Source organism: Pteropus medius, unplaced genomic scaffold, assembly GCF_902729225.1.
Source record: "Pteropus medius unplaced genomic scaffold, Ma_sr-lr_union100, whole genome shotgun sequence".
In the NCBI taxonomy this organism is placed as follows: Eukaryota; Metazoa; Chordata; class Mammalia; order Chiroptera; family Pteropodidae; genus Pteropus; species Pteropus medius.
In genome coordinates this window covers 1559961-1579059 of record NW_024354875.1, presented here as the reverse complement: position 1 = coordinate 1579059, position 19099 = coordinate 1559961, and the positions used below count along the sequence as shown (strand labels likewise).

At 47.1% G+C, this 19099-nt stretch overlaps 1 protein-coding gene across 10 annotated transcripts in view; it reads left to right on the top strand.

Moving 5' to 3' along the window:
* Nucleotides 1–2361: 2361 nt before the first annotated feature.
* Nucleotides 2362–19099, top strand: part of LOC120596959 (lisH domain-containing protein ARMC9) — a 110359-nt gene continuing 93621 nt past the window's right edge. For all 10 annotated transcript variants that reach the window (XR_005651280.1, XM_039855531.1, XM_039855533.1 and 7 more), the window contains exons 1-7: nt 2362–2599; nt 5634–5721; nt 7124–7249; nt 8951–9121; nt 10459–10614; nt 13789–13881; nt 16859–16883. Coding sequence is in view for 9 of the 10 variants with exons in the window: in XM_039855531.1 (XP_039711465.1) it covers nt 5671–5721; nt 7124–7249; nt 8951–9121; nt 10459–10614; nt 13789–13881; nt 16859–16883 (622 nt within the window). In the remaining variant the exon portion in view is untranslated. The remainder of the gene's footprint in view (nt 2600–5633; nt 5722–7123; nt 7250–8950; nt 9122–10458; nt 10615–13788; nt 13882–16858; nt 16884–19099) is intronic.

Here is a 19099-nt window from a genome sequence, read left to right as displayed (position 1 = left end):
TAAATCCAGGCCCTGTGCTTACTCAGAGACACGCTCTTGGTCTGAATTCCTCTTGCAACAGCTCCAGGGCAGCTCAGTCCAGCTGGCTGCCAGGTTTGTCCGAGCGGGTCAGCCTTACAGGACTTAATTCAGGTGGCTTCACCTCACCTAAATCAGGGGGTGCCGTTTACCAGCTCCCTCTCTTTGGGGATGGTGTTACACCCTCTTCCTCTGCTTGTGGTCTCAGCTCTTTGCAGTAGAGACTGAGGCCAGGCAGTTGCCTGTTACAGCTGCAAAGATGAATTCATTCAAGAGCTATGTAGCATGCCACAGAGATGCATGGCCTCCCACCCCGAAGGTGTTCAAGAGCTGGGGCCCACAGAAGGCTGTTGGCTGCAGAAGACTCAGATTTGTCCCTCCCTGAATGCAGAGCTCAGTTAGTCCCTTTGACGTCCAGCACATGGCTGGTTTGCTCCCCTGAAGTGTTCTGCATACTCCAAGAATTGAATTTGGTGTCGAGTTTTTCCCAGGGGCAATATCTTGATAATCCTAGAATTTGAATGATGGATTTATGTGGATTCATTAAATGATTATCTACTTTTGCATATGTTCAATTTTTTCATTATTAAATATTTTAGAAAGTCGTCTTGGGCCTATTGGCAGTTTGGGAAAAATGAAGTGGTCAAACAAGAACATCCCATTTAGGGCCAATGGGATGCTTTGGCAAGACCTAAGAAACAGGAAGGTTAGGCAGCGGGTTCAGTCCTCTGCTCTGAACTCGTGGAACATACCAAGCAGGATCAATTAAGGTACCGCCCAAACAAAGCTTCAGCCCTAAGCAGTTTTGCCTTTGTGACGAAAGTATTTTTTGTACTCACACCAGGTTAAATAGGTTAATGATCCTGAGTGGGAAGTGAGTCTTATCTAAGTCATGCAACGAAGGGCAGTTCTTTTTGGTAAGCCACTTCCCAGAACACAAAAAGGTACGGGGATTTAACTGTCACTGTTTTCCCTGAGCACAGGGCTCAGGTAAACACTGTTAATTTGTAAAATCCTGAAAGTGTTTTCTCCACCTCACAGATGTCGTGTGAGAATTCAATAAAATAATCTACATAATTCACTTCACACGATAATGAGAACGCAGAGTCGCCATACTTAGCAAATATAAATCCAGGACAATACAATGTACTGTATGCACAATAAAATAAAGCAATACTTGGGATATACTTATACTAAAAACTTACCTGAAATTAAATTTTAACTGTGTGCCCTGTATTTTGTCTGGCAATCCCGGGCACACAGTGAGTTGACAATAAATGTTAACTTTTATTACTATGAATAGGGAGATTATTTTTCGATACATATTACTTGGACAGGGTGTCTCTTCCGGCTAAATACAGCTTTTCTATGAAGACAATCTCAGATCTCAAAAGAGCACTGGCAAGGCTGGGGGCCGAGGAGATGGTGGCCACAGACCATCTTCGGAATCTTCAAAGGCAGGCTCTCCTTCCTTCTCCATGCCCTGTCCCCTGTCTCTGGCCTTGGCCGTCTCCACCTTGTTGGAAGCATGGAGATGGAAGGACGGAAGCTCCCACCACGGAGCCGCAGTGTCTAAAAAGGAAGCATTTTTTCCTCATCTCTAGCCACATCCCCAGCCCGGAGTTGGGAAGGTGCTTGTTCATTGCTGGTGAACTTCAGTTCCAAAGCACCACATGCAAGAAGAAGGATTTGCGCTATTTAAAAAAACAAAAAAAAACAAACAAACAAAAAAAAAACAAAAAAACTCAAGTAGGGAAAATAAAAATTTCTCTAAAATCCCTGAAAACTGCTGCAGTGGGGTGGAATCCTGGCGCCCGGAGCTTTAAGGCAGATCTTGGGCGGCATTTTTGGTTCTAAGGTGGCCCTGGGTCACTCCTATAAAATGGGAATAACGACGCCTAATTTTTCCCGCAAACACTACACTGACTGTAATCTCGTGCGGGGTCCGTTTTCCCTGTGATACGAGCTCCTTGAGGTTGGGGGTTAAGCCTGCCTTGGGCTCATCCCCAGAGCCAGGCACAGCGACAGGCGCAACGTTTGTGGAAAAAGAGGGAGAAGTCGTGGAGGGGAGGGCGGGAGACGCAGCCGCGCTGGGTGCGACCCGCAGCGGACACTGGACCGCAAACCCCCCGCTTCACTTCCGCCGCGGGGAACGTCCTCCTCCTGACCTCCCAAGGGTCCCGCTTCTCCTCCCACGATGCTCCGCGCCAACCGCGTCCCGTCATTGGCTGCGCCTCCCCCACGTGACGCTGAGCTGGCGGCGGCGGTTGCCGGGGCGACGGCCGGAGACGGGGCGGCCTGGCCGCGTCGGCGCGGATTCCAGCGGCGAAGCAGCAGGTAGGCACGTCCCCAGAAGCGGCCTGGCCACCCCAGAGCCTGCGTTCCCCGCGCGGGAGCGGCAGCTGTGGGGCCCGAGGACCGAGGCTCTCCCGAGCCCTTGCCCCAGAGGAAAAGCCCGATGCGCCAGCTTGGCAGCCGCTGCGAGACGTCCCAGCCTCTCGCCTACGGTCCAGGGCTCTTACTGCGGCGTGGCCCCGAGGCAGCCGCCTGGACACGCCGAGGACAGGCCCAGCTGCTTCCCGCAAGTAGCTCCTGATATTTGCCGCAGTTGGCCACACTTAGAGGGGGGTCCCGGGTCCTCCAGCTGGGTAGTGGGCGGCGCGAACGAGAGGCCTGGGACTTTTAGATCCATCCCTTCCGTTATCTCCATCGGCTAACCCCTCTTTCCAAGGACCCCGGTTAAGTCCAGATTTCATCCAGTCCAAGCAAAAACAGGATGCTTGCTATCTAGACAAATCCCATAGTCTTACCCTTAGTCAAAAACTCTATTATATAGAAAGTCAGAAGCTGCCGCTGCAGCCCTCAAAAGTGACAGAAGTAGTTTTCTCTAGTTTCTGCAAAAAGTGGAGCCGTGGTTCTCGAACTTGAACGTGCGTAAAAATCATCCGGAGAGCTTGTTGAAAACAGTTTATGGGCGCCGCGTCTGCCGTGGTGTTCAGTAAGATCGGAGTAGTGCTTCAAGTTTCCTTTTGCGCAAGTATCCAGGTGGTTCTGATTCAGGTGGTCCCAACTTTGAGTAATAAATACTGTGTAGTGGTTAATGTCTGGATTTAAGTTCCGACTTTGTCACTTCCTAGCTGAGTTATTGGGAGCACCTCGACCTCCCTGAGCCTCAGTTGCTTCATCTGTAAAAGGAGAATATAAATCACATTCATCTGTTAGATTTATTGTGCAGACTTAATGTGAAGCCTTTTGAATGTTGCCTGGCAGACATTAAACCCTCCGTAAATGAACCTATTATGATATAAAGGTTTAGAGAAAATTCTGTAATTTCTAAGAATGTCAGAGTAATGGAATACCCAGCAGTGAGTGGCTCACCTTCACTGACATGATCAGAGCAGAATCGTATTCAAATGGTGGTGATGAAGAGCTTCTGTGAGGAAGTGACATTTATTAAGTACAGAGGTTGGCCAGGTGAAGAAAGAGAGGGGAAAAGTGTTACAGGCAGAGAGAACAATATGTGCAGAGGCCCTGAGTAGGAACGAACTCTAGTTCTCAAAAACAACAGTTTTCTTGTTCCAGGGCCTTCACAAAGCTGTTCCCTCTGCTTGGGTTTCATCTATTTGCCAGACATCGTGGGTACCTCTCGTGCCTGCCAGGCGCTCTGCTAGGTCTTGGAGATACAAGGTTGAACACCGATTCCTGCCTTTGTAAGCAGGGTGATAAGTGTAACAGGAGAAGTAGATGTAGGGTACAGAGGTACCCCAGAGGAGAGAGAATTGCCTTGATGGGCAAGGAAGAGGAAGGGTTCGTAGAAGACTTCTTAAGGGAGACGGAGTCTGAACTAAGTGTGATGAATCAAGTTTGCCCATGAGGTGGGGCGAGGACATCAGACACAGAGCTTAGGAAGAGCATGTAGTGCGGGGACATGGCTGGGAGTTCACTCCTGGTGGCACTAACGTGGCCGTGGTAGAAGGGAGCAGAGAGAGCGATGGCGGGGGGTGTGGCTGGCCCAGAGGAAGGCTGGACAGGTGGGTGGTCTTCAAACAGCAGCTGTCTCTCTCCTCGGCTTTATGGGTCTGGCAGGCCTGGAGGCGGCAGGCCAGGTAGGCGACCTCCCTGCTCCTCACTGCTACTCTCCCCTCCTTTGAGGTACGCGCCGTGGGCTCTACCACTTGCCGTCCCTCCTTGAGGCATCACCAGTGGGCAGAGTCCTTTCTCTTGAAGAGCGTAGCCCCTGGCTCACTGTCTGCCTCTCCACCCCCTCACCTTCAGTTATGATTTCAACTTTCTGACTGCCCAAGTTTCTTTGTGCCCCTGACTTATAGGCTTCTCTCCCTCCATCCTCTTCATCCATTCACCTCTGTGATGATGAACCTTTTATTACTGCATCACCTCCAAAATCCTAATTTCAAGCACCTGTCTCTCCAGCCACCACCTTCTGTCTTTCGGGCTCCTTTTAATGTGGCTCTGAAGCAGGTCTTTGACCCCATTACTTTTTCACTGGTTCACAACCACCCCATGCACCTCCCCGCTCCCCTCATTGAGGTAGCTTAGCTTCAGCACTCTGTCCTTGTATTTACACTTGTTTCCTCTTTCCCCTCTCTCCTGGAAAAGCCTCCCCCTGACTAACCTAACTCACACCAAAAGTGGCTGGCGAAAACTGCAAAATCGTGCAGACTCTTTCTGAATGTTTAATATTTTTACGTGGGGGCAGAGCAAAGGATTAGTGACTGTGTTCATTTGCATAGATCAATTCTAATGCCCATCCTTCCTTCAATGAAATGAGCTTATCATTAAACTGTCATTCTGTTCTAAATACTTCCTGTGGCCCTGACTGTTTGAAGTACACAGGCCACATTATAGCACATTAGAAAACTCTAAGTATGGAAAATTATCTTCCGCAATCTCACCAGCAATCCGTGACCTTCTCATTTACACCATCCTCCAGTCCTTGTCCGCATTCATTTTAAATACAGAATTACTGTTCCTAATTACATAGAAGAATTACTTTTGATTTTAGCTACCCTATTTCCTACTGCTGCTGTAATAAATTACCACAAACTTAATGCTTTGAAACAATGCAGCTTTATTATCTTACAGTTCTGAAGGTCTGATTCTGAAATGGGTCTCAGACTGGGCTAAAATCAAGGTGTTTGTAGGGCTCATTCCTTCCCGGACACTCTGGAGGAGAATCTCTTCCATGCCTTTTCCAGCTTCTAGAAGCAGCCTGTATTCTTTGGCTCCTGGTCCTTCCTCCATCTTCAGTGCCAGAAGTGGCTGGTCGAGTCTTTCTCACCTGCATCCGTCTGATCCTGAATCTCCTGCTTCCCGCTTTCCCCTCTAAGGACCCCTGGGCTTACATTGGGCCCAACGGGTAATCCAGGCGACTCTTCCCATTAAGGTCGTGATCGGCACCCTTCAGTCCACCTGGAGCCTTAAACCCCCCTTGTCATTCAACCCGACACGTTCATAGATTCTGGGCATTGGGACATGGACATCTTTGGGGGCCATTATTCTGCCCACCATAGCCACCTTGTGTCTATGCGTATGTGTGTGTGTGATTTCACAGATGGTTGAAATGAAAACTTTTGTTTTATATTTTTGCCTTGTAGAGATTTTTGCTGTGAGAATTAATAGCAAACTTTCAGTATGGGAGATATTCTGGCTCACGAATCCGAATTACTTGGACTAGTGAAAGAGGTAGGTGTGTTATACCACGGGTCACAAAAAAAGAGACCTTGAAAACTTGTAAAGCTCGTATTTACAATGCAACAGTCTGTGGTGCCTTGTAATGTTTCTTCTGTCATTACGTTATAATTATCTGTTTCTCATTATATCATTTTTCAGGTGTTTATATTTTGTTTTCATAAATAAACTGAAATCTTAAAGCCACTTTTTAGAATTCTTTTAAAGAAAATAATGAAAGCAATACATGCTTATGGTAAAAGATTCAAATAGTATAGAAGTATAAACAGTGAATTTTCCTGCTCCCTTCCTGCTAATGGGTTAGAATAGTATCTTTCCAGACTTGTTTCTATGAATATTCAAAGTATATTCACATCTGTAGTTTGCTTTGCAAAACGGGACGGCACCATACACATAGTTCTGTAGCTGGCCCTTTATCTATCAACAGTAGTATAGCGTGACCATCTTCCTGTGATCCTCACACTTTTTCATGCTGTGGAGTATTTCATCACGTGGTTGCATTGTAACGATTTAAGGCGTGCCTGTTAATAGACATTTAGAGACGTTTTGAGGGACAGGACCCAGGCCTTATGTTTTTTGTTCCCTACCGCTGTTGGTGTGGGACTGGCACATAGAGCTGCCGTCTTAACTGTGTGATTAAACTGTCGCGTAGGCATTGAGGACGAGGCAGTGGAGCAAGGAGGAGGCATCCACCTGGAGAGGCAGCACTGGAGTTTGTTGGCGTGATCGTGGATAAATTCTTAAAGAAGTCACAGCGGGGGCCCTGGGGACAGGGCTGGGGATATAGCCACAATTAGAGGAGGAGGACACAGAAAGGGTGACTGACTCACACGGAGAAGGACGGCGGAGAAGTGGGGAGAACCGTGGTCACTCATCGCGCATGTGACTGATGCGGGGGGAGGGTGTTTCAGGGGGCCATGATGGCTCGTGCTGTGCCTGAAGGTCACCGACGGCCTTGCCCGTCATCCCCTGTTCTCTAGGGCAGGCATTATTTCCTGTCCCACCGTTTCAAGTAACGAATTCCCAGAGACCAACTGGACTCAAAGCCATCAGGCCTTGCACCTGTCCCTCCTGCCTTTTTCAGACTTCTGCACACACTTGATTTATTTTGTATTAATAATTATAATGAATCTAGCAACGGACATTTTCCCTCTGAAAACAAACCTATTTTCTGTAAAGAAGCGTTTTCTATGATACTGTCTTTCTGGGCTTTTAGTGTGTATATGGATAAGTAAATTCTAAGCTGGATCCCAAATTACTGTTTCCAAAGTGACAGTCCATTAAACCCCATTAGGAATTGGTGATAATATTGAGGTGGTGCAGTTACATCAAAAACAGTTACTTCATTGATGTTAAAACAGAGAAATATATATATTTATGGTTTTTTTTTTTACAGTATTTAGATTTTGCTGAGTTCGAAGACACCTTGAAAACATTTTCAAAAGAATGCAAAATAAAAGGCAAACCATTATCTAAAACAGCAGGTGGCTCTTTAAGGGACTCCAAATCGTTGGTAATCCAGGTAACATTTTACTTTTTTTAAATCTCTGTAAATAAGCAGATGTTCCCACCTTGTAAAAAATGCTACCATTTGAGACTGTTGTAATTTTTTCTGGTGACCTGGTCAGAGTGACTTGTAGACATCGCAGGTGTTAATGGAGGAATCACTAACGTCTCTTTAACCCTCCGTACCCTACCTGTGAAGTGGGTGGTGACGTAAGATCTTTCGCGTACATTTCTTGAGAAGAAGAACAGGGGAACCACACGGCGCTTGGAAACTGAGGCAGACGCTGTAGGTTATTAACTCGCGATGCTGGGACGGAGAGGTGAGCACAGCAGCGTCTCTGCCCTCACGGCGGGCGCACGCTAGTTTCGGGAGGAGGGAGCAAGAGGCCTACGGACAAGGCCGCGTCCTGTCAAAGGGAGGCCTGCGAGGGGCCGAGTTCCACGGTCCGCAGCTCTCAGGGTTAGAAAGGACCTTAAAAGCCCCTGTTTCAACCCTGTTCGATGCCTCCATCCCATTTGTAACAACGTTCTAGGTAAGTTCACAGTGACTACATCCAGTGACAAGAGAACATATATTTATTTGTTTCAATATACTTACTTCCAAGAAAAATTTGACACTTGTTTTGAGAGGCCTGCTGAGTACCTGGAAGTTAGACCACAGCCACTGCCTGCCTGCTCCTGGTCCCTGAGTCCCTAGTGGCCTGGCCATTGAGTGGGGACACCATTGAGTGGCCTGTAGAGTCAAGGCAGGCCTGTGCTCTCTGCCCAGTGTCTCCTCAGCCTCAGGCACCTGGACTCTGAGCTGCTGCCACATTGGTCTGGACCATTAGGAAGTTCTTTCGATCCTGCCTTGTACCTAAATCCGCAGAACTAGGCAGCAGGTATTTGTGGTGGGTCAGTTGTCATTCTTCTGTGAGGCAGGTGACATGACACTCACCACCTCCTTTCTCCAGAGTCTCTATTTCATCGATTGAGTAGGGAGTCAGGATCCGTCTCTGCCCCCCGTGGTCAGACTCACACAGCTCCGAGGCTGCAGTGGCACCCAGACTGTGTCCCTCCTCTGGCTCCGGCCCGAGCCACTCTGTTCCGTAACCGAAGGGCACAGTCACTATATGGGGGATGGTAGTCGCCTCCCACAGTACCATCTCAGGGGACATGCTCCTAGCGACGGGGCAAATGGCAGCAGCACCCATCTCCCAGGCCCGGGGTTCGCCTGGGTCTCTGTGTATGCGCTCAGGTGACTCAGGGACTGGGCAGCTGTGCCGCCAGCTGCCGGACACGTGAGATCCGCTCTGCCAAGGCCTGGCTGGGCTCTGGGTCAGGCCCGTTTGCATCTGCCACGTCCCAGGGTCAGCAGGTCCCAAAGGCACTGTAGTCACGTGCCCATGAGTTCTCCGGCCGCGGTCTTTGGCCTGTGCCTGAATCCTCCCATTTCAGAGACTTAAACGGCTCAGCTGTTCCTTATGATGCCCAGACTTGATCTCGAAAGGGATGGGACGCCAGGGCCAATCTGCAGGAACCTCAGTCCAAGGAGCTCGAAGCTCCCTGACTCCCCAGTTTTCTATCCCTTCCATCTGAAGGGGAGCCTCGGTTTTCCTTAGAGTGAAGCCCTGGGGTCTGTGGGGTCTCTGAGGTACCGTGGGGGTTGTGAGAATTTGGGGCATGGGGAGAAAGGGCACCCCCATTGACGGGGTTCATTCTGGTGTCTTCTCTGCAGAGGGACCTCATCGCTGCGTTTGACAGTGGAGACCAGAAGGCGTTCTTCGCTTCATGGGAGGAGCACGTCCCCAGCTCCCTCCGAGATGGTGACGCCCTGGCCCGGAAGCTAGAGTTCTATCTTCACATCCACTTTGCCATCTACCTCCTGAAGCACTCCGTGGGGAGGCCTGTAGGTCGCTTTGTGCTGCGGGTTGGTCCCAACGGCTCGTTAAGAGACAGCATTAGCTGTTATGTTTTCCAAATGCACATTCATTTAATTTTATGACCATTTTATCCTTGCTAAGGAGTATGGATGTTAGACCATGTATTAGGGGAGAAACACAAGCATAAACAGTGGGAAAATGCCCATTTGTGAAAGTCCCTTTGCGTGGCAGGTTGAATTGAGCTTCCATGGTCTTTTCCGGGTGGGCCTGGAGGCGTGAGGACAAGAGAGGCCTTTGCAGGCTGCTCTGGCAGGTGGACCTCTGCGTGGAGGGCGAGCGAGGCCAGGCTGATGTGTGACCACATGCATGTGTTTAGTGGCTTCTCCAGGCATTTCCTACAGCCCTAAGGACCTGCGTTAACTTATTAAAATGTCAGAGGCCAAAGGGGCGGTCACTGATGGAGGGAGCAGCTTTTCCGCACATCATAATAGCCATTCTGGAAAAGCTGTCCCTGAGCACGGTGCTCGTGTGGGTACAATCGTGGGAAATGTTCATTTTCTTTGTATTTATTTCTGTTTTCTAATTTTTCCGTTTTGATATAAGATTTTTTAAAAAAATCAGTAAATGTTGTACATATGAGTCCAGTGGTCAGAAGAGGCTTCACGGTGTAGGCGCAGTGAGATGCACTGATGAGAACAGGCTTCGCCTGCGCACACTGTGCGGGGGATGGGGGGTGCAGGACATCACTGGTCAGGCCACATGGTCCAGGGAGGAACGTGCCAAACCCGCAATGAGCAGCTCAGCTCGTCCCACCTGCCCACTGAGGCCAGGAGGAAATGGAAACCCTGGGAGGGCCTGGCCTTGCATTTCACAAGGAATTAGTGAAGTGGGCGAGATCAGTTCTCAGCTTAATGAAGGAAAGAATATGAGAATATGATATGGAAACTTCCGTTTCCAGCTTTAGACACCTCTCCTAATCGAATCATGAGATTCACTAACGTCTACCATCTCTGGTGTATGGAAATAATGTACATGTCTAATAATGGGGAATTGGTTAAATCAGTTGTGATAGGCCCACGAGATGAGGTTTTGTCCTGCCATTAAAAATGATATTTATGAAGAATCTTAACGATATGAGAACATGGTAGTAGAGGGAAATGCAGCATATTGAACATGCTGTTCATGGAAGGAGAGTGTTGGGGGTGATGTTAGGGTGACGGCAGACAGTGTGCTTGCGAGGCCAGGTGGGGAGGCCACCAGTGACATGGCTTGAGCTGAAAGAGCCTGAGAGAGAGGAGGGGGTGGATGGGGGGACTGGGCGTCACGCAGGGGAGCTCAGACGAGTGTCTTCCCTTCCTCGTAGGACAAAGAGGACCTGGATGAAAGGATTTCTTATTTCAAAACCTACCTGGAGACCAAAGGGGCAGCGCTGAGCCAGACCACTGAGTTCCTCCCTTTCTATGCCCTGCCCTTCGTTCCCAACCCCAGGGCCCACCCGTCCTTTAAAGAGCTCTTCCAGGTGAGTGACAGCCTCGAACCTTCTGTGTCGATCAGGAAGAGCACTGTGGCTTCGCCTTGTTTACGCTGCTGGGTTCTCAATGATGCTGGAAAAGACTAAAATTTGCTTATGTTCTATTTTAAGAATATTCAGGTAATTTGCTTTAACAAGTCTTTCTTATATCATAAAATGCTTTTTTTTGCGGGGGATTATACCAAGACTTGTTAATCCGGACTGACATAAATATTTTTAAGATACTGATCTCTTAAATCATTCCAAGGATATTTTTTTGGTGTTGGGAGGATGATTTATTCAACTATACTAAAAATTAGTAGCCTGAAAGAGAGCTAGAGTACTTTATACAATTGCTGGCCATGTATATTTTAATTGGTACTAAAGTTCTCACTTGGCATATATTTACTTGCTTATATGCTCTTATTTCCATCAGACTATTTGTCTATAGCTCTTTTTATCATTATACTTCATTTTAGTTAACACTTCAGCGTATTTATTAACAAGATTTGCTTATTATAGTAATTTTTGTTGATTTACTAAAATTAATGTGTCCTACTGAGCGTTGTATTGAAATGTATTTAGAGACTGAAATATTTTGATGTAATTAGATTGCTTTTTCTAAAGACCCTACACTGTTTCCAAGAATTTACATGAAGCTTCTCCCACTGCCCCTGAACGTGGATGCAGCTCTTCTCCCAGACCCAGTGCGTGGCAGTCCCCTCCTCATTCATAGTTCAGCAGAACAGCTCCGTCACTCCTGAAGAGCAGCCAGCAATCCGAAGGTCGGGTGGCCGGCTGACTCGTGACAGCTGGCTCGCTGTAGAGTAGCCGATTCAGTCTGTGCTCGTCTTCTGGGTCAGGCCAGACTTAGCTTCACTGCCTTCTTCTCTTGGAGGGTGAGATATAAAATGGTCAAGAAAGGTGACGACCGTTGAAGAGGGACTTTTAGTTTTCTCACTGTGAAGACTTCTGTTTAGGAAGATTGTGACACAGCCGTGTGGGCACAACTTGGACCAAGGTGAGGGGAGCTGGCACCGCCAGGGAAGGGTCCAGCTGAGGCTGCGGCACTCGGAGGTGTCTTGTGTTATCTCGGCCACACAGCAGCCCTTCGGAGTTATGAGGCGGAGCTCCGGTCCTTCAGTTCCGGAGTGTGGCAGTGCTCGTGGAGTCCTTCCGTCCCATTTCCCCCGTTGCTGCCCTCTCCGTATGTCCTCCCAGTGGTCACCAGCGCTCCTGTAGCCTGTATACATAATAAAATCTAAAGTTAATGTCTTTATCCTTTTCCCGACCATTAAAAGGACCTGAGAATGCATTAACTTCATTTATCCCCTTTCCAGTTTATGTGCGATTGTTGTGAAATGTTTTGGATATCTACTTCAACCCCACACCTTAGAAATTTTTGCCGTTTTATGCAGTCCGTTTGTGTATAGCTTGACCCTTACATTTGCCAGTGTTCTTGCTCACTACTCCGTCCGCGGTGAGGACCTTCCGTCCGGGGTCATTTCCTGCTCCCCTTAGGCGTGTTCCCTTAACACCCTCTTTAGTAGAGAAGCTCTTCTTCAGTTCTTCTTTGTCTGAAAACATCTTTACTGCTTTCTCAGATGGGATTCAGAGTACTAGGTTTACAGTTACTTCTTTTAGTACATCGACGTTTTATTACGGTTGCTGTTTCGAAGTCTGATCAGTCTGATCGCTGTTCCTTCGTAGTGGAACGTTGTCATTTTTCTCAGGCCTTTAAGACTGTGACTGCACTACAGTGTGTCTAGGGAGTCCAGACGTTTCGTTTTATTTCGGCTTTTTAAGATCTCTTGGTCCATCTTGGCCAACATAGTGGTCCTTTCTTGTGGTTCTTTTCTGAGAGCCTGGAGCGGTAGCACGATGGGGCACCACATCCTGGATGGCTTAAAACAACAGATATCTGTCGTCTCACAGTTTAGGAGGCCGGAAGTCTGAGATCCAGGTGTCAGGACCATGCTGCCCACGAAGCTTCTAGGGGAGGAGCCCTCCTCGTCTCTTCCAGTTGAAGGTGTCCCTTGGCTTGTGGCAGCGTGATTCCAGTCTCTGCTCTTTACGTGGCCATCTTCTCTCTGTGTCTGTGTCTAAATTCCCTTTGTATAAGGACACCAATCACATTGGATGAAGAGCCCACCCTACTCTGGTACAAGCTCATCTCAACTAACTGCATCTGCAGTGACCCTGTTCCCAGTGATCTCACATTCTGTGGAGATTAGGACTTCAACATATCTTTTTAGGGGACACATTTCAGCCCATACCACACACGTTATAAATAAAGTTATGCTGTGGTGGGGAAATTACAGCATCTTTTTACAATATAAGACTTTTCTAACAGTGTTTCTTGGAAAGTCAGATGACAAGTAGACTGTGTGGGTGGGAGGCAGGGCAGAATCTATAAGCCGAAGGGGAAGAAGGTGGGGAACGGTGGGAAGGCCCGAGGGAGGTGGGGGCGGGAGCTCAGAGGTAAGTGGGTGTGAATTTTTAGTGATATAGCTTCTTTTTTTTGTGGAACTTCTTGGTTTGAGTGGTAGATATTTTTTATATGAAGACTGTAAGGATAATTTTCCTGAGAAAGATTGTTGCTTGTCACACTTTTCTCTTTTACTACTTAAGTCACTATTTTTTTCTTCTCAATTAGCACTATTGAGATAATTTACTTTAAGGGACAAATCAAACTAAAAGTATATCATACTCTTGACATGATGGAGTATTTGATGCAATAACAGCAACTGTCTTTTTCTTATCTAGATGAGGTTTATGGAAATGAGTCCCTTTTTTGGGAGACTGAGTAGCTTTGTGATAATTGTGTATGTCTGCTGGTGCCACCTTTGCTCTAAACTGTGATGAATTAATTTTGGTAGCCTAATCAGGTTACTTCTCATGCTTGTGTTTAAATCACATGAAATGTTCAAATCATGTACAAGTTTACTTTTTTCCTGTTTAGGAAAGAACGCTGTCCTTTCTTCCTGCTGTGGGCACTGGAATCTTCTACAAATGAATTGGTCAGATGCCCTAACTTTTTTTTCACAACGTCACACCCCTGGCGAGACAGCCGCTTTCAATTTCAGTAACTGTTGTTTAACCGTAATGGCCGCAACTCGACGAGACTGTCGGCATTTAGAGACCTAGTGCTTTTATTTATTTTCTTTTTTATTTTCCTTTCAGGATTCTTGGACTCCAGATTTAAAGTCGAAGTTGGAAAAGTTCCTGGCTTTAGTTTTTAAAGCCGGCGACACACCAAAGCTTTTAACGTTGTATGTATCCTTTCAAAGCAGACAGAGGCCACGTCTGGTGTTGGACTGCCTCATAAATAGGGTTAATTGGGAGTGCCGCTTTCATATTTATGAAGCGAATGAAGCATTTATGGGAGGCTGTGCCAAGGCCTATGATGGGTTGCCTTCTCTGGCATTGAGTTTCTGAGACTCGCTAGGGTCTTATTTTTATATCACGTGCCTAGAAACTATCTTAGTAGGAAAAAAAAAAGCTTGTCTTTTTGGAAAAGAACGCCTTAGAATAATTTTTCCTTTTTGGAAGATCAGCCAACTACTGTTAAGGCTTCGAGGCCCTGGCTTATGGTTTGAATGATCGTATAACTTGTCATTCAAATCGGGACTTTTTAAAAAACAACTCCATTGAGGTATAATTTACACACCGTAAAATTTACCCATTGTAAGTATAAAATTTAACGATTTTAAGCAAACATATAGAGTTGTGCAGCCATCATCACGATCCAGTTCTAATCTGGACACTTTCGAGAGTTACAAAGGGTGCGAAGTGGACGGAGCGCAGGCAACAGGTGTAAATGGAGCCCGTCCAAGACGGAGTGGGACGGAGGTCGCCGCCCCCGGAGGCTGATTTCCCAGAGCCCGTTAGTCTTTAAGGGCGCCTCTCTCTTTTTTATTCTGAATGAGAATGTATCAAAAGTTACTTCATAACAGGAAATACCCCTTTGAATTATAGAGTTGCTGTTTGTTTTAATTTAATGAAAAATTGAGGCCACTTTGCTGCATAGGACCTGCTTCCTTTCTAATTCCAAAGCATTGGACTCGTAACCGGACCTTTGCCCCTGGGATTCCGTGACGCGTTTCTTCTTCAGCTGCCTCAGCCTTCAGTGGCTCCCTACTGCCCGTATTCAGTGCCTGGCCTCCCCTGGGACTGTCCACAGTCGGGCTGGGCTGCAGCTTTTCTTTCTGCTTTTGTAACCTCACGGTTTTGTTCAGGTACTTCTCTCTACCCACATACCATGATGTTTGCCTAGCCAGTCTTTTTTCCTCTTAAAATTCCATATAAAATGGCAGTTTTTAGTGAAATTAGGGCTTTTCCAACCTGGCTTAGGATTATTTTAATACTCTTTTAAAAAATACTTCCCAGCTTATACTTAAAGAAATGATTTATATACTAAATCATATTATATTAATAATAGCACCCACTTCATAGAAATAATATGAAGGTTGAGTTAATACATGAAACTTGCTTAAAATAGTCCAGCACATAGTAAGTGCTTGACAGCTGTTAGCTGTTCGCGTTACAGTTTGCAAATATCTTTCATCTTGTTCAACGTGTTACACTTGAATATTGTGCAAATCAACACTGAATAAATCCAAAGAAAAGGCCAAGACATAGTTCTCTTAGCCAAGTCGGGGTTTTAAATAATAGAACAGGAGTCCGTGAGGCAGACAGAATGAAGGCTTGGAACTCCAGGCGGAGGGGACAGCTCAGGCAGAAGCACTGAGCCAGTCTGCTTGGGAAACCACGAAGAACTGAGCACTGCTGGAGCGGGATCGAGACAGAAAGTCAGGGCGTGGGCAGGGGCCGGATCACGGAGGTGGGTGTGAGGTCCCGCAGGTATGTTTTAAGCAGGAGAATGACATGGTCATGGTTACATTTTTTTAAAAAATCACTCTTTTTTTATTGCTGATTATGAATTTGATCATATTCCTTCTAGAAAATTTGGGAAACACAGAAACACATTTTTATATACAAGTACACAAAAGTTTGTAATGTCTACAATAAATGAGGATAGATACCTCTACGTGTATATGTATTTTTTAATATTTTTTTTATCAAATGAAGAGAACATTTCCCCATATCATTAAATAGTCTTCCAAAACAGGTTCTTCCAAAACAGATTGTTTCCTCAAAAGTTAAATATAGGGTTACCGTATGATCTAGCAATTCCACTGCTAGCTTTATGCCCAAGAGAAGAGAAAACATGGCTGCACGGCAGCTCGTACAGGACTGTTCATAGCAGCGTTATTCAGGATCGCCAAAATTTGGAAACAACCCAAGTGTCCATCAACTGATGAACAGATAAACAAAATGTATATCCTGCACTGGAATATTATTTGGCAGTAAAAAAGGAATGGATTACTGAGACACGCTACAACCTGTATGAACCTTGAAAACACGATGCTCCGTGAAGGCAGCCGGACACAAAAGGCTGCACGTTGCATGATTCCATTTGTATGAAAGGCCCAGAGAGGCCAGTCTATAAGGCAGTAGGTTAGTGGTTGCCTAGGGCTGGAGCGGGCGGGGAGCGGGGGTGACCGTGAATGCAGTTTCTTTTTCGGGGCAATGAAAACGTTCTACAGTTGATCATAGTGATGGTTGCACAACTCCGATTATACTGAAAACCACTGAAGTGTACACTTTAAATGGGTGAATTATATAATATTTGAATTGCATCTCAAAAAAGCTGTTGCTAAAAAATTAAGAAGCCCACACAAAACAGGTTAAATACCTGTCTTGATTCAGTCGTGTGGCCAGACGCTCGGGAGCTGAGGTTACAGCCCAGGCCGTCTGGCTCCAGAGTGGCTGTACAAGCCTTTTTCATCCCCGTCTCAACGTCCTCAGGCGAAAGCTATAGCATTGAAGTTACGGAGTTAAAGGGTATGAATCCAGATTTGCATTTTTACTAGAATGTTTTGGTAGCAGTGGGGAAGGTCTTTTGAAGAGTTAGGTAAGGAGGCCAGTTAGGGGGCTGTTGAAATAGTACAAGACTTGGATTCACAGAAGCAATTGGGTGGAGAGAAGAGGATTTACTTGAAGGTGAGTCTCCACGTGTAGGGAAGTCAGTAACTGTCCTGGCTATTTATGGCGACACGAGGTGGCCTTCGCCGTCCTGAGAATTCTCTTTCCACCTTGCCGAGGCCATTCCTCAGACCGGCCCCACAGCATGAGATACCCTGAGAGCTGCACCCCGAGTGCCTTTTCCTGAACTTCTTTTCCATCCCAGAAGGAGAATGGACAGAGTCACAAAGGTAAATCATCTTGATTAAAATTTTTTAGTAGCAACTTTGCCAGCTCAAGTTTTAAGTAATGAGATAGAATTCCACAGACTTGGAAAATGGGGCCTTTAAAAGCCTTCATATTTATGAAGTACTCCGCAATCATTTTTATCTGTGATTCCTTGAGGCCCACTTTTCAGGAAGGCTGCTATTTTTAGCTTCATTTCGTGTCAGTTGCGGAGAATCTCAGCACTGTGCCAACGTAGCTGCAGCAGCGCAATTACAAGACAGCCTAGCTGGGGTGGGGAAAGATCGGTTTTAGTGTTTTCCACCTTCACCTCGAACCAGTCTAATGGGGTCTTATCTCAGTAGCAATATGGAGTGCCCATTCTCATAAAGCTTTTCCATTTTTTACATTCAAAGTAGGAATTCCACTCTTAATTTTTTAGTATAAGATGGTTTTCCACAATTAGTGATATTTACCAGAACTGTTCAGTTTTCAGAAAGGTGAGAAAAACTTTAGTTAACATGAAACTGGTGCCCAGAGTTGAGGTTCTTTGCCTGGGTCTCGTCTTTGGTACTGCATTGCGAAAACCGCTTGGAGTATTCTGTTGGAAAGTGTGTGATGTGCGTCATGCCTCGGTGACTGTTGACGCATCACCCTCAGTTCCCAGCAGGTGGCGTTTTACTACGAGAAATAGCACATTTACTCTTTTCAGAGCAGAGTGACCTTAGCGAGGATTCAAAACTTCTTGCCCTTGTTTCCCCGTGTTTCTTTATAGAGAATTAAAGTTTTCTAAAGAAAGGGGGCGTTAGGAAGTGGTTTAGCTCTTGCTTTCCGGGTTCCTGACAAATGAGCAGTGCTTTAGCTTTGACATGCGGGAGCCTTTAGTAGCTTCAGAGGAGGAGTTCGCATGTTTGTTTTCGTCCTTTGTAGCCTTTGATATCCCCAGCCCAACAGTTCTGAATTCTGGTTCTGCCAGCCGTGCAGCCCCTCCTGGAGCTCAGTGGGGACAGGCCCAGCTGGCCCTTCACGGAGGAGCAGAGGTACAGCTGTGGCCTCCTGGGGTCAGCATGGAGTGTTCCGAGGGTCTCCAGGCTGCAGCCTTGGAGCTCTCTGAGGTCACTGTGCCCCCAGCACAGTTCTGTCCATCCAAGGATACGTCCCAGGAGGTCTCTTCAGCCCCCCAGGCCTGCTCCCTGCGGCGTTGGTCCAGCCCCCGGGCCCTGGCTGGCGTGGGTCCCGTGCCAGCTTTCTCGTAGCCAGCATGTTGGGCGTCATAAACTGGGCCTGGCGTGTGGGTCTTGCTCTGCGGCTCCTGGCAGTGACCTCGGCCCCGCTGCTTTTGTTCTGCTGCTGCCTGGCAGACTGCCTCAGGCTTAGAGGCATAAAAAGGTGTCCATTCCTCTTCTTTCTCCTCCTCCTCCTCCTCCTCCTCCTCCTCCTCATCGTCATCATCATCATCATCATCGACTTGCATGGCGTGGGAACTCCGGCTCAGTTAGGCAGTTCTCCCTTGGGGTGTCCCATGGGTGCAGTCGGAGCTGGGTGGGGCCGTCTCCACGGCTTCCTCACCCACGTGCACAAGTCTGGTTGTCAACTGGGTTCTCAGCAAAGGCCCTTGGGAGTCCTGTGTGGACTCTCCTGGGTTCCCAGGGTGAATGTCCGCAGAGAGAGCCATCGGAAGCTGTGTCACCTTTTCTAACCCAGCCTCTGAAGGAACTCATTGTCGTCTCTGCTGCATTCTGTTCGCTAGAAGCCGATTCCTAAGGCCCAGCCCCCATTCAGAGGAGGAGGATTACATCCCAAACCCTCCGGATGGGAGGGTGTCAGAGACTTTGCAGTCACATTTTAAAGCCACCACCCCACCCGCATACTTTGGGTCCCAGAAAACTGCCTTCGTTCTGGACTCGGTCTCCTTAGTCCCTTTTCAGATTTGGTCGCTGGACTCCATGACGCTGGCTAAGGGAATGTGGCGAGAATCTTCTGCCCAGTTCCTGGCTTCCTGCCAGCCCCTGTCACCCCAGCGTACCCTGAAGTTTCTGAGGATAACTGTCTGCCAGGAACAGTTACGTCTCTGATAAGTGCCCCAATTTTGCAGACAAAATAAACATGGGAGGAGAAGTACAAATAGAAGAGCCTGTGTTTTTCTACAGACCTTTCATTTGAATTTCAGCAAGGAGACCAAGGTTTTCAAGCCTTTTTTAAGTTTTATTTTGAGTTTTCTTAGGATAGCCAAGCAGGAGTG